A 14,698-nucleotide genomic window follows, 5' to 3' on the forward strand; every position below is an offset into this window, starting at 1 on the left:
TTGAGTTCAAATCTGGCCTCAGCCACTTACCAGCTGTGTGACCCTCCACAAGTCACATAACTCCATTTGCCTCAGTTTCCTGAGCTGTAAAAATAAACTCCTCAGCTTGGCATTTAAAGCACTTCATAGTTTAAGTCCAGATTTCCTTTCCAGGGTGATGGCACACTACTCTGCTTCATGAACTCCACTTTCCAGCCAAAGCAGCCTGATAGCTTATCCCCCAACTCAGCAATCTATCTTCTACTTCCAAACTTTTGCATAGCCTTCCCCAATGCCTCAATACACTCCTCCTTCACCTCCACCTTTGGTAATCCCTCCTTTCCTTCAGTTCAGCTCACTGTCATTTCCTATGTGAAGTCTTTCCTAATCTCCCTAATAATTAGTGACTTCTCCTTCTTCCTCAAGTTATTCGCAACCCCCTAACAGTAAGCGAGGTGCTTCAAGGCAAAGACTTTTGTTTTGTTTTGTCTTTGTATCCCTAGCACCTAACACAGACTCTTACACATAGTAGGTGCTCGTCAAATGCTTATTGGGTTGGACTAGACTAGATTAGAGCCTATGCTTCCTGGGAAGAGAATTACATGTCTAACCTTTGGATGTATTTAATGCCTTTCTTTTCAAAAGCAAAGTGTTTTTTAAAGATAGTCTCTCTCTCTGGCCATCACATCATTTCTGTGAGGCTTCAATTATATATCACTATAATTTGGATTCTAAGGAAATACAAGCACAGAAGGGATACTGAGGCCTAGAAAAACTAAGTGACTGTCCCAACCAGATCCCACTTGTGCTAACCAAGGATTCTTCCATCCTAAAGTTGCTTGAGACCCATCAGCCTGTGACATTGACAATACCTTCGATACCCTTTTGCTGTTGATGAGTGGGAGGTTATTGTTCTGAGGAGGGATCTTTGCCACATTGGACACATTTTTCCTCCCATGATTGTCCAGATGAGGAAGTGAGGTAACGTTGGTGTTTGCTTTCTATAAAAAGAGAAATCCCTTGAACCTTAACCAAGAAGTCATCTCCAACACTCTATCCACCCCAAAGCTATGACTGATCCAGCCCAAAGCCCACTCCTAAAACTCTCCAGAGGAAGGGCATTCTTAGCTTCCCTCAGCGATTACCTTCTAGTATTTCATGATCCAAAAAGAGGGAAGTCCTTCCCAATACTTAATTAAAATCCCTCTGTTTGTAACAGAAGACCCCCATTTCCTCTACACACTTGGTTTAGATTTATCCAATTGAATCAATTTATCAATTGGTCAATTAATACTACTTAAGTCTAAAATCAGTTTTAGTTGTAAGGATGATCAACTGTGAAAGACTTTGCTACTCTGATCAAGACAATGATCTAAGATATAACTCCAAAGGATCTAGGACAAAAAGTGCTATCCAGAGAGAGAACCGATGAATTCTAAGCACAGACTGAAGTACACTTTTTTTACTTTCTTTAGTTTTCTTGCTTGTGTGTGTTTTCTTTTGCAACATGGCTAATATGGAAATACGTTTTGCATGACATCACATGTATAATAAACATATTGCTTGCCTTCTCAGAGAGTAGAGAAGTGGAAGGGAGAGAATTTGGAACTCACAATTTTAAAAAAATGAATGTTAAAAATTGTATATATGTAATTGGGAAAAATCGGGGAAATAAATAAAAATATATTAAAATCAATGTTAATTTAAGAAGTCTTGTGGGAAGAGGTCAAAAGAGAGGTGGTAATATCTAGAGGAGCTAGAGAATTTCCAGTGTGTTGTTCCCAGATACCTGGAAAAGGCACCCTTATCCTACTCTGTGCTGGAGAAAGAAGGAACCAAGCACCAGAACTCTCTACCTTACGCAAATATCGGTTCAGCCTCAGGTTCTTGTGCTTGGAAGTCGGTTGTTGGTTTTGAGCCTTACTGTCCATTCGGGATGACTACAAAACAGAATTAAAAGAGTAATTAGTGTTGTTTCATCCCTTGGGACGAAGAATCAAAAACCTTTGATGGCTCATTGCCCACATGATCTAAACTCCTTTATCTGCTATTCAATTGTGGAAATATTCAAATTTCCACAATTTGGCTCAAACCTTACTTTCTAATTTGGGTCTAACTGCCTTGGAAAGCTACTGGAGCATTGATAGAGCATTGATGTTATGCCAAATGACCTGTATTCATATCCTGAGTGTTACTTATTACCCTTCCTTAATCCCACACACATTCCACCCACTAAAATCTTGGCCATCTGGTGGGGCAGTTAGGTGGCAAAATGGATAAAGGACCAATCCTGGAGTTGGGAGAATCTGAGTTCAAATCCAGCCTCAGACACTTCCTAGCTGTTGTGACCCTGGGCAAGTCACTTAACCCCAATTGCCTCACCCCCAAAAAAAACCAATCCTGCCCACCCTGCAAAGCACAACTTTAATCCCATATTTCTATGAAGCTTTCCCCCAATAATCCTAAGAGTGTTCTCTGCATGCTCTGAAGTTCTATCTAGCACTTACTCTTTATTTCAATTTGTAAGATTTTTTTTGGCACCTATATCCCCATCCAGATAGGAAATTCCTTGATGCAGAAATCACATTTTATACAATTCTATATATCCTCTAACATCTAACATAGTGACTTGCCACTTTGCCTCACCCCATCCAATTTTGTCTTAGGCCCCTAGCAATAATAGGTCTTAGCTCAGTAGGACATAGTTACTATGTCAGTGCCTCTAACCTAATAAGTTAATTATTCAAATGTACCAAGAAATTTCCTTGAGGCCCATTCATGGCCCTTTTGAAAGTACAATTATAGTCAACTTCACAGTAGCACCCAGAAGGAGTAGGAAGCAGAGTGTGATCTTCCTTATTCAAAATGGGGGGGGGGACCTCATTCCTTAGGGCAAATGCTAAATGTATGACTCTGGGGTCCTTCAGTTGCTCATGATCACTATACGGAAGAAAGGTATGTGTGTGAGATGATTCTAATGTATCCTCAAGGAAGTGGTCCCCTGTCTTGGCCCACTGCCCTCCCTCAGCCCCAGAGGCAGCAGCCTCACCTGGAGGCTGCAGCCTGGGAAGGTACTTCCTGGATATGAAATCACATCTCCACTTTGGGGACTATGAGAAGACTGGTAAGAACCGAAGCCTCACAACCACGGGATACATTAGCATAGTAGGGGAGTGAGAGTGAGTTAAAGGAGAATGGAAGTCATTAAGGATTTTTCATGAAACACAACAGGTAGGATGGATAATTAGGTTTTGCTAGACCACAGATGTGTCCCTGAGGTGTGAGAAATAATTATGCGTCTCTTAAAGCTCCTCACACAGGGCCAGCTGTAAACAGACTTTGGCCAGGGATTGTGCTAGGCACTATGTAATACAGCCCATGTCTTCTGACTCCTAGTCCTCTTTTTTATGTAATTAAGTAGGAGGCATTTTTCCATTGCATTATGCAATCAGCTATGTCATTGGCTTCCTTCCACTGGCCAAGCCTTAGAGTTGGGTCTGTGCTGTGAGCAGAGGCCTAGACCAAGAAGTCAGAGTTTAATGCTTTTAATCAAAAACTCATTACAGAAATTGCCCAGAACAAGATGCCATGATGCCTTCTTCCAAATACATTATAATGCTAAAAAACTGAGTAAAATGTTATGGAATCTTGAGCTGGAAAAATCCTTAGAGGTGAGCTAGACCAACCCCCTCCATTTCATGGATGAGAAGACCAGAAAGATGAAGGCCATTGTCCAAGTCCATACAGATTGTAAAGAATCAATCTGGAATTTGGACCCAAATGCCCTGAGGCTAAATACAGTGCTTTTTTTTTTTTTTCAACAAAACCACACTGACTAAAACACATCACAATGTTATCATAACTGCTGTAAGTCAAGTTCTTCTTCTTCTGGCTTTTAAAGCAAACAGTACAAAAAGAGAGAATCTAAGAGTTATGTCAACATCAGACATAAGTAACCTACCTGTTTTGGAATTGTTCTTGAATGCATACCAGACAAAATTACTCCAGGAAACTTCTGGTGTTGTTGCAGATACATAGAACAAAGTAAAAGGTAAAGTTAAAGACACTAGCTCAAAAATTTCAGAAACTCAGGCTCATGGGGAAGGGTGAGGAGGTTTGGGAGCTCTGAAAAGTCCCAAATCAAGAAGTCAAACCCCTCACTTCTGACCAATCCCTGTCTCAACTCCAATGGTGAGCTTCACCACATCAGGGCCAAAAGGAATAATCAAACAAGACCCACCATGGTAAACCCCTGCTCCAGTCCTGGTCCTTTTCATCCGTTACTTCATTAAAACTTATGGGTTTATGACCAAGTGATCACTGTTTGGTCCACACATTCCCCTCTCCCCCTTCTTACCCTTATAGAGTTGAAGTTATGTTTCTTTCTTGATTTCAGAATGGGAAAAGTCATTGCACTTCGTTTTCCTAGCTTTTTAGCATTCATTTTTGTCCTGCAAGAAGTTGGGAGGGGTCAAGAAAGAGAATGAATTAAAAATATTCTCAGTGAAAAAATAAGTGCTGGAACAAATAATCCCCAGGATTCAGGGCTAATGCAAAGGAAACCAGGGGGAGGGGGCTAAAAGAAAGAGAATGTGTTCTTCCTCTTCCTTTTCACCTCTTCGTGAATTTGCCGGCAGACAATTGTGTGTATTGTTTTGAGACTTCAAAGCACCAGGCAATGGATACTTGAGTTATTAATAAAAAGGACAATTTACCTCCCTTTTACCATCCATGATCCTATGATCAGATAGTCGCGGTGGTCCAAGATTATCAATGTCATCTCCCACAGAGCTTTAACCTGGACTTCCCTCTTATGCTTCTGTGATGGGCTGGCAACCAAGTGAATGGAAGGTACCCAGATTATGGGGTCTGGGGTTCAGACCAGTTACTATGAGTCCTGAAAGTCTATGCAGAAGGCCAGGTTAATCAATTTGCTTTCCACCATGCAAATACTAGTAAATCTCTACCAGTCTACCACTCTACCAGTTGTCTCAGAATGAGAACATAAATACTTCTAGGAACTAACAATAGTCTGCATTAATGAGATATACATTGGTCCTTTCCTTATATTGGAACTCATTCATAAAGACGGCCAAAATGCAACCTGGATGAAAGATGATATAGGTTAAAGTCTATCACACCATAGGGTACAGATGCCAGGTATTGAATATGATAGACTCCTTGCCCAAACCAGGAAGGATATAACATATCTTGGTTCCTCTAAACCTACCAATGAGGTCATTGAAGCAACCACTCTAGAACGACAATGGGCTTTTGCCATGGGCTATAAGAAATAAGATGAGAGCAAAAAGCCTTTGGGGCTTCCAAGAAATCAAGGGTTGGTTCCCATGAGGGGTAACTGCTATATTCCTATAGTTGGACCATATAAAAATGATTACACAGATTAATCATGCATGGGTACTCCAAGGAGATACTCCACCTACTTGTGAACTTTGTGTGGCAATCTAGTATGGAACAAGAAATGGAGAAGGGTAAGGCGAGATGTTGGATTGTCTCTGAAATGACCCTAAGCTGGTCAGATATCAAGGACTAACGGGACAAGGGGAAGTAACTCAAGCTGATGGGAAGGGATTCAAATTAATGGATCGAATTTGCACTCTTTCTAAAGGGAGCTAGTTAGGGGGCAGTTAGGTGGCACAGTGGATAGAGCTCTGGCCTTGGAGTCAGGAGGACCTGAGCTCAAATCCTGCCTCAGACACTTGACACTTACTAGCTGTGTGACCCTGGGCAAATCACTTAACCCCAATTGCCTAGCCAAAAAAGAAATGGGAAAAAAAAAGCTAAAGGGAGCTAGTTATTGCTGACCAGAGCTGCGATTAATGCAGGATGAACCAAGATCTTGCCCCAAGGATCCTGATGTGGGGAGTACAGGGCTGGAAAAGCACTCTTTTTATGGGATGTGCTTCATCCCTTGGAGGCTTTACTTTCTTCCCATGGTAAACATCATCCTGTACTTTGACAACTGAAAGGGACTTCGGAGGTTATCTAGTTATCTATCCTCATTTTACAGATGAGGAAAATGAGCTATCAAGAGAAACGATTTCCTAAGGTCACAGAGGAAATAAATGGCAAAGCTGGGATTTGAACCCAGGTCTTGTGACTCCAAATCTAGCACTCATTTCATTGTACTATTCTACTTCAATATCATTGTCCTCTATTTCACTATAAAAGGGCAGCTGCTACAATCAGGTTACTGTTACCTCTGTACAGCATAGCTGTCACCCCTCTTCAGCATCCTTTTGGGTGTCCATCAGACACCCTTAGGATCCTATCATCCTTTCCCAGGCCACAAACCCCTGTGTGGTTGAGGGCTAAATTATTTAGTCTCCTGGCAGAACTATATCCTCTTCACTTCTCGCCTCCTTCCAAACCTGTATTTGTTTTTGCCCCAGGTGGAAAAAAGCTAGTATGGGTCTAAGGCTGGTTATTAGGGGAATCTGTATGTAGTGTCTACATTCTCCTAGCATTCCCTAGGACAGAATTACCCAAGGTTCAAAGTGCTCTGTGCATCTTTATCCCTTAAAAATATTGTTCATGAACCCCCACTGTGTTTGTTTAATAGTTAGCAAGAAGATACAACTAATTCAAAGCAAAGGCATTTAATGAAATGGCATACTAAGAAAAGTAGCAACAAAATATTTCCCCCAGTAAACCTGGGTGCATTTTCCGAAAAATTTTCGCATCAGTGAGAAGAGTGGACGCGTCTAAAAAACAAACCTAGAAAGGCAAAGACATAGGGAGCACATGTGTCCGAGTATGCGCGTGGAAGGATGCACGTGTAGGGAATATGTATAGCCAAGGCACGCATGTGGTAGGCCAGCCCCCATGTGAAGGATCAGCTCACAATTCCAATACTGCAGGATTGTTGATACCTGTCTTCTCTGCTAGACATTACTCCGCTGGACCCACAGCCTCCTCTGCAATTTCCAATGGACTCAATGTCAACCTGCTGCACTAGGCTCAGAGCCTTTGCTACTGGGTACTACTTTGATGGAATGATAGTCTATCTCCACTGCTGGCTGCTGATGCAGGGTGGCCTCTAATGCCTCCAGTTTCTGACTCAGCTTATATTCTTGGCTATCTCTTTCTTAAGGATAGGTACATGCTGCCATGTTTTCTTAGCCTAAACAGAAGTTTTCCCCCAGCACTTTTAGAAAAGGAAGTCATGGCATAATGGACAGAGAACTGGCTCTGGAGCCAAGAAGTTCTGGATTCGAGTCCCCCCTGACACTCACCAGCTGAGACAATCACTTGGGATGTTGACTTGAATTAGTGAAGGTAGTTTCCTCACCTAGGAGCTCCCTATGTGCTTGTTCATCCTCCTTTTTCAAAGAGGATCAATGGCATCGTGGGGTGATGTCTTGACTTGCACATGAATTAGATTTAAGTGAGGCAGAGTTGTGCAAAGTCATCAGCCTCACTCTCTCTTCCAGAGTCATCAGAGTCCGGAGGTGGGACAAAAGTTCCAACCTGGGATGCAGTGGATGACCTTAGCATCTTTGATGTCTGACCAAGCTCCAAGCATTCCACGGTGCCTGCTTCAGCTGCCTTCATGGCCACTGGAACAAATTGTTCTCATTCACCCAGGAGGAAATCACTTGCTTGGAGTTGGCTAACTCACCAATGGGTTTCAGGCCTGTCAGTGACCCTCAACCTAGTTAACCAGTCTGCTGAGACAATTTTACCAGTGTGTGGCCACTACCTCATGCTACAGCTTCTTGGAACCACAGGTGAGAGTTGAGGGCCAGGTGGACACTCAAGATGGATAAGCAGCCCTGAAAAGGGTTCAGCAAGTCCTCACACCATAAGAGCTGAATACCTCATACAGAGGAGTTCCCAAACCTCTGAAATCACAGTTCCAGTCCCCATCTCTTTTTATTTTTTTGGGAGGAAATTGGGGTTAAGTGACTTGCCCAGAGTCACGCAGCTATCGAGTATCATGTGTCTGAGGCCAGTTTTGAACTCAGGTCTTCCTAACGCCAGGGCCGGTGCTCTATCCACTATGCCACCTAGCTGCCCCTAGTCCCCATCTCTTAGAAAAGCTAGAAGAATCCTTGCCCTAGAACTAGCAAAAAGCTTCTTCAATCTTGTTCTCTCAGAGTCTTAGGGAGCCTAACATCTTCCTAGGAGATAATCCTAAACCTTGGGTGCCACTCTTTTTAAGTCAAAAAATTTCCAGGTTACCTAATGATAGTAGACCTAAATCTTTTCTTTGGACTCTTTTTCCTGGTGAAGGGATTAAATCCCTTGGTCAGAGAACTCACAGTTCATAGAAGGTATTCCATGCACTCAACATTTTTCAATTTTTGAAGGTTAGGCTGTTATAAGCCAAGTAATAATTGTTTTGTCTAATAATTACCAAAAAGCTCTGGAATTTGAGTTCTCTCAGTTTTCAAATCCTAATTCTCTTCTATGCTCCCATCCCAACAGTGGATGGAGAAAATAGACACAGAAGAAAGCTAAGCAAGGGTTTGCTTCCTTAGTAAGTAAGTAAGGGCCAAGGTCTTTATCTCTGGTATCTGTCTAAAACTATTCCTGAGCTTTTCATGTGCAGGAGCAACTCTGAGGAATTTGGGGCACCCCTTTACATGTATGTAATAGATGAAGTTGAGTCTGATAGCCTCTTGGAAGAGACTACTTTCTAGAATCTCACTGAATTGTTTTGCTACTAGAAGGAAAGGAGAAGGGAAAGGAAAGAAATAAGTATTCGTACAGCCAGACACTGTGCTAAACACTTTTCAAATATTATCTAATTTGATCTTCATAATAACTTTGCAAGGCTGGTACTGTTGTTATTTCCATTTTGCAGTGCAGGAAACTGAGGCAAAGAGAGGTTAAGTGACTTGTCTAGGGTCACACAGTTAGGATATCAACAATTCCAGGGGTGGGGAACCTGTAGTCTCAAGGCCACATGTGGCCTTCTAGGTCCTCAAGAGTGGCCTTTTGACCAAGTCCACGTTTTACAGAACAAATCCTTTTATTAAGGGGATTTGTTTTGTGAAGTTTGGGTTCAGTCAACCTTTACACTGAAATATGACTAACAGGAAGCTGATATCCAAGATAAATAAGAACACAAGGAGAAAACATCTATTTGCCCTTAATGAATTCAAGTTAACTGGCCCAGTTGAACTATACCCTCAGATCCTGAAAGGACTGGCAGATGTGATTGCTGAGCCATTATCATTATCTGAAAGATTATGGAAAACAGGAGAGATACACCAAAAAACTGAAGAAGGACAAATGTTATTCCAAAACTCAAAAGTGGGGGAAGAACAGAGTCTACTAACCAAAGGCCAGTGAGCTTGATTTCAATTCCTGGGGAAATTATAAAACACATCATTAAAGAAATGGAAGCAGTATTTGGCTTCAATAAAAATGGGTTCTGCCAGAATAAACTCATTTCTTTTTTTGACCAAATTACTAAACTGGTAGATGAGGGAATGCTATGGATATAGTTTGCCTAGGTTTTTAGCAAAGCTTCTCATCAAGTATTTCATACTATTCTTGTGGAGAACATGGACAGATATGGATTAGACAATAATTCAATTAGATAGATTCAGTACTGGTTGAATGACTAGACTTAGTGCAATTAGCTGTTATTGATTCATTGCCAACATGTCAGGAGGTCTCCAGTGGAGTATACTAGGGATCCATGTTTTACCTTATACAATTTAACAGTTTTATCAATTATTTAGACAAAGGCTTTATTAACAAATTTGCAGGTGAATGGCAAAGTCTGTATTCAAAAAGACTTTCACAGGCTTGAACATTGAGCTGAACATAAAACACTTAAATTCAATAGGGATAAATGTAAAATTCTGTAGTTTTGTAAAAAAAACAAAACAAAACAAAACCAAAAGACCAATGCCCACAAGTATAAAATGGAAGCATGATTACTCAGTAATTCTGGAAAAGATCTGGGGATTTTAGTAGACTGATATGAGTCTGCATGTGATGGATGTAGTGGCCAGTGATAGTTATTCTGTCAGACCTCATTTGAAGTAACATGTTGAGTTCTGGGTGCCACAGTTTAAGAAAGACACAGATAAAATGAAGAGTGTCCAGAGAAGAGCAACAAGAATGGTGAATGAACTGGGCATATTTAGGCCGGAGAAAAGTAGACTCAGAGACCATGGTAGATGTCTTCAAGTAGAGGAAGGGCTGTTATATCAAAGAAGAGTTAGACTTATTCTTTTTAGCTCCAGAGAGCTGACCCCAGAGCAATAGTTAGATGTTTCAAAGAGGTAAATTTACACTTTATGTCAGGAAAAACTTCTTAATAATTAGAGCTGTCTCAAAGTAGAATGACTTGCCTTGAAAGGTAGTAGGCTCTGAGAAGATTAAATTGATTCTGTATAATTTTTTATTGATCCTATTTTACAGTTATTTGATTTTGTCCATAATTGTCTAAATCATGATTCTTTGTCTCTGAAGTAAGTGCAGAAATTCAGCTGGTCTTCTGGTCTAGTATCTTTACACCACCAAGCTGTCCTTGAAACATTCTGGTTTGCATCCAAAGAACTTGGAGCCAAAATCTATGACCTTGCAGGTGGACTCAAACAGTGAACTTCTTAGGCACAGAAGAGAAGGAAGGAGGCTATTGCTATCCCTCATTCCCAACTTTCAACCAATCATATTGTTCCCCATGCCTTAGCTTTACAATCACACACGTTGTCTTCAACCCAAGTATGTCACCTATTCTATTCCATCCTTTATTCTAACCTTATTAAAATGAGTTAAGTCTTCATCTCAGGTCTTTGGCTAATTAAGGCAAAGCCACTGACCTATTCTACAGGCAGGTAGCACCCCGGTCAATAAAATGTTATCTTGCTTGGAGAAAATGTACTTCAGTCTACCTTTGTTGAATTTTATTTGCAACATCTCCCCTCCTTAGCAGTCTTCAAGCAGAAGCTAGAGAAGAATTTTTTGGTTATTTTATATTATGGATTCCTTTTGTGCATAGGTTGGACCAATTCTCAAATTCTGATACTGTGATACTCTAGCAAAGATTTACAAAGGACATCCGATCAAAAACATGACCAAGAAATTCAGAGAAATATTAGTAAGCTTCTTAACTAACCTTAGACAAAAAATCACAAATGCTAAAAGAGGAATCTCACATGAATTCCAACACTCAAAGAAACCATAGCAGTCCATAACAGTGATTTGAATAGAAAAGTCTATTCCATGTCTGCACCTATGACCATATTAGGGAGTCAGAAGCACCCTGACTAGGGATAGTACAACTAATGATAAAGATCTGATGAGAGACACTGAAGTTGTTAGCACTCTGAGCCCAGAGGCACCAGAAGTGAGAGTCAGCATTAGGGGTCAAGATCAAGGTCAGAACATCTAACTACTCCACTGAAGAGGCATGTGGGAGAAAGTATGGCCATGACACAAGTCTCAAATTATCCAGAGTTATGAATCAACACATGAAAAACTGACCACCATGAACAAATATCATGGATGGAGAGATGTCCAAGAAGTAGATACAGGTTAAGAGAGTAACTTCATAGCAAGTACAAGCAGCATCTTAGAGGGAACATGGTTGGCTATAAAAACTAAGAGTACCTGGAAGAAATTAAGCAAGATATAAGTAAATGAGAGCCTAAGGTGGGGGAGGGGGAAAGGAATGGAAAGAGAATAAATAACTTGAACCAGAAGGTGGAAAATCTCACCCAAATAGTGGACTATAAAATTAGAAAAGAACTCAATGACTCTGAGATGACAAAAAATTATGAGGACATGAAAACACAAAAAATAGAAGGAAAAAAAGCTACATATACTATCTAAAAAACTGACCTGCAAAGTAGGTAAAGGAAAAATAATTTAAGACTCATCAGATTACCTTAACATCATGATTTTTAAAAAAAAGCATCCAAACGCCACATTTCGAAAAATCCACTCAAATTTACTAGAACCAGAGGGTAAAGTAAAAACACAACACCCTGGTGACTTTCTGAAAGGAAGCACAAAATTAAAATTTCCAGGAATATCTTAGCCAAAATGAAGAGCTTTCCAGTCAGAGAAAAAAAAAATTGTAAACAGCCAGAGAGAAAGAGTTCAAGTATAAAGGAGCCACAGCCACAAGACATAGCAGTAACAGCTATAAAAGACAGAAAATTATGTAATGTAATATTCTACAAAGATAAACATAAACAATTAAGAATAACTTACCCCATAGGACTGATCACCTTATGGGGGAAAGGTACTTTTGATGGAATACAGGCACAAGCATTCTTGATGAAAAGGCCACATCTGAATAGAAATTCCAAAATGCAAACACAGGAATCAAGGAGAAAACTAGAAAGGTAAACACATTTGAGCAATTGAAAGGGCCTGAATTACAATGAAGTATTTACATTCTAATGGGGAAAAAAAAGAGGCAAGAGTCTTTTAAAAATCCTAAAGTCTTTAAACATCACAAAGGGAAGACGGAGATTCTGGGGATTTTTTTTTCTATTTCTAATGGTCCTAAGAGGACAGAAAAGGGGGGAGGGAAGTGGAATGAATACTCTAGGGGAGAAATGAGCAAGAAGATGATGTAACTCACAATAGGGTAACAAGACAAGCATATACAAACATGGAGAAAGGCAGTGGAAGGACCAGGTATCATGTAACCTTTACTCCCAATGAGATAAACAAGGGCTAAACATGAGATAAACACACAAAGGGAACAGTCATATGTAAAACAAATTCCAATGTCTGAGAAAGGAACAAGGAGAGATTTAAAAAAAAAAAGAAGGAAAGAATGAAAATTAGAGATCAGGCAAGGGGAAGAGAAGAATTGCAAAAACATTGAAACAAGCCATTTTACTTCTACCTCTCAAGTGTCAGGCAAACTATCTCTTTTACCTCTTTATTTATACAGGCAACATTTGGAGATGGCAACAGGAGCAAAGAAAGGAAGAAGTACAAGAAGATTGGTTAGAGGAAAATACAAAATTAGCAATTATAACTGTGAATATGAATGGAATAAACTCACCAATAAAATGTTAGCAGAATGTTAGAAAATAGAATCCAATACATTGTTTACAAGAAACATAATTGATACATAAAGATTCAAAAAGAGATAAAATGAAGGCCTAGAGCAAAATGTATTATGCTTCAGTTGAACTCAGAAAAGGAAGGGTAACAATTATGATTTCAGAGAAGGCTACAATTAATAGAGACATAATAAAGAGATAAGCAAAGAAATTATACTATGCTTAAAGGCACCATAGATAACAAACCAATATCAACAGTTAATATATATACTCACCAAACAGTATAGCATTCAATTGGGAAAATTTTTTTAAACTAAAAGTAAAAATTAATTTTCAGAGAAATAATAAAACTCTAATAGTGGAATGCCTTAGTATACCACTTTCAGACCTAGACACATCTAACCAAAAGATAAAAAAGAAAGAAATTAAAGACCCAATTAGAACTTCAGAAAAACTAGAAATGATACATCTCTGGAAATTGCTTAATGGAAATAGAAAGGAATATACATTTGTAGCAGGTTTCTCTGTTAAAGGGCTCATAGCCAAAATATATAGAGAACTCAATCAAACTTATAAGCTTAATAGCCAGTCCCCAGGAGAAAAAGAGTCAAAGTATATGAACAGGCAGTGGTCAAGGAAAGACATCTAATCTAAGAACTATATAAAAAAAACCTGCTCCAACTTATTAACAGATAGTTAAGTATAGATTAAAGCAACTCTGAGGTTCCAGCTCACACCTATCAGACCCGGAAAGAGGACAAAAGAGAAAAATGCTAAATCTTGGAGGGTCTGTGGGAAAACAAGCACACTGATGTCCTGTGGGTGGAGCTGTGAATTGGTACAGACATTCTGGAAAGCAATGGAAAACTCTCCCCAGAATTTACTAAATTTCACATACTCTTTGACCAAGTTATACTCACTATTAGGACTCAAAGAGATCAAAGAAAGAAGAAAAAGACAGGACTATTGATAGTAGCTCTTTTTTGTAGTAGCTAAAAACTGGAAACTAAGGGAATGGCCACCTATTTGGGAATGGCTAAAAAAAAAATTCTAGGTGCTAAGTAGCACAGTGGATAGAGCACTGAGCTTGGAGTCAGGAAGACTCATCTTCCTGAGTTCAAATCTGGCCTCAGACACTTACTAGCTTAGTGACCCCAGGCAAGTCACTTAATCCTGTTTGTCTCAGTTTCCTCATCTGTAAAATTAGCTGGAAAAGAAAATGACAAACCACTCTAATATCTTTGTCAAGAAAACCCCAAAAAGAGGTCACAAAGAGTCAGATATGACTGAACCAAAACAACAAATTCTGGTATGTGAATGTGATAGAATATTCATGTACTATAAGTAATAATAAAATGAACAGTTTCAGAGAAAATTCATAAAATTTATATGAATTGATAAAGAATAAAGTGAGCAGCATGAGAACAATTTATACAGTGACAACAACATTATAAAGAAAAACAATTTTGAAAGACTTTAGAACTCTGATCAATGCAATGATAAATCTAGTGGAAGTTCAGTGGAATTATAGTGAAGCACACCACCAACCTCTTGCTCAAGAGACAGTGGATTTAAAACAGAAGGAGACGTATATTTTTGGACATGGCCAATGTGAGAATTTGTTTTGCTAGAATATGTTTTTATTTTAAGGGTTATATTTTTCATTTTTTAATTGTTCAATGGGAGAGGGATATTCAGAGGAGAAGACA

The 14,698-nt window shown here is 39.5% G+C and overlaps 1 protein-coding gene across 4 annotated transcripts in view; it reads right to left on the minus strand.

Moving 5' to 3' along the window:
* The window catches only part of DYRK4 (dual specificity tyrosine phosphorylation regulated kinase 4), a 72,540-nt gene that overhangs the window by 39,157 nt on the left and 18,685 nt on the right, over positions 1-14,698 (minus strand). For all 4 annotated transcript variants that reach the window (XM_078155883.1, XM_078155884.1, XM_021001441.2 and 1 more), the window contains 4 exons: positions 4,337-4,430; positions 3,941-3,994; positions 1,836-1,919; positions 852-980 (listed from right to left, as the gene is read on the minus strand). In XM_078155883.1, coding sequence (XP_078012009.1) covers positions 852-980; positions 1,836-1,919; positions 3,941-3,994; positions 4,337-4,423 — 354 coding nt within the window. In that variant the 5' untranslated portion in view covers positions 4,424-4,430. The remainder of the gene's footprint in view (positions 1-851; positions 981-1,835; positions 1,920-3,940; positions 3,995-4,336; positions 4,431-14,698) is intronic.

Source organism: Phascolarctos cinereus, unplaced genomic scaffold, assembly GCF_003287225.1.
Source record: "Phascolarctos cinereus isolate Bilbo 61053 unplaced genomic scaffold, phaCin_HiC Scaffold_1;HRSCAF=81, whole genome shotgun sequence".
NCBI lineage: Eukaryota > Metazoa > Chordata > Mammalia > Diprotodontia > Phascolarctidae > Phascolarctos > Phascolarctos cinereus.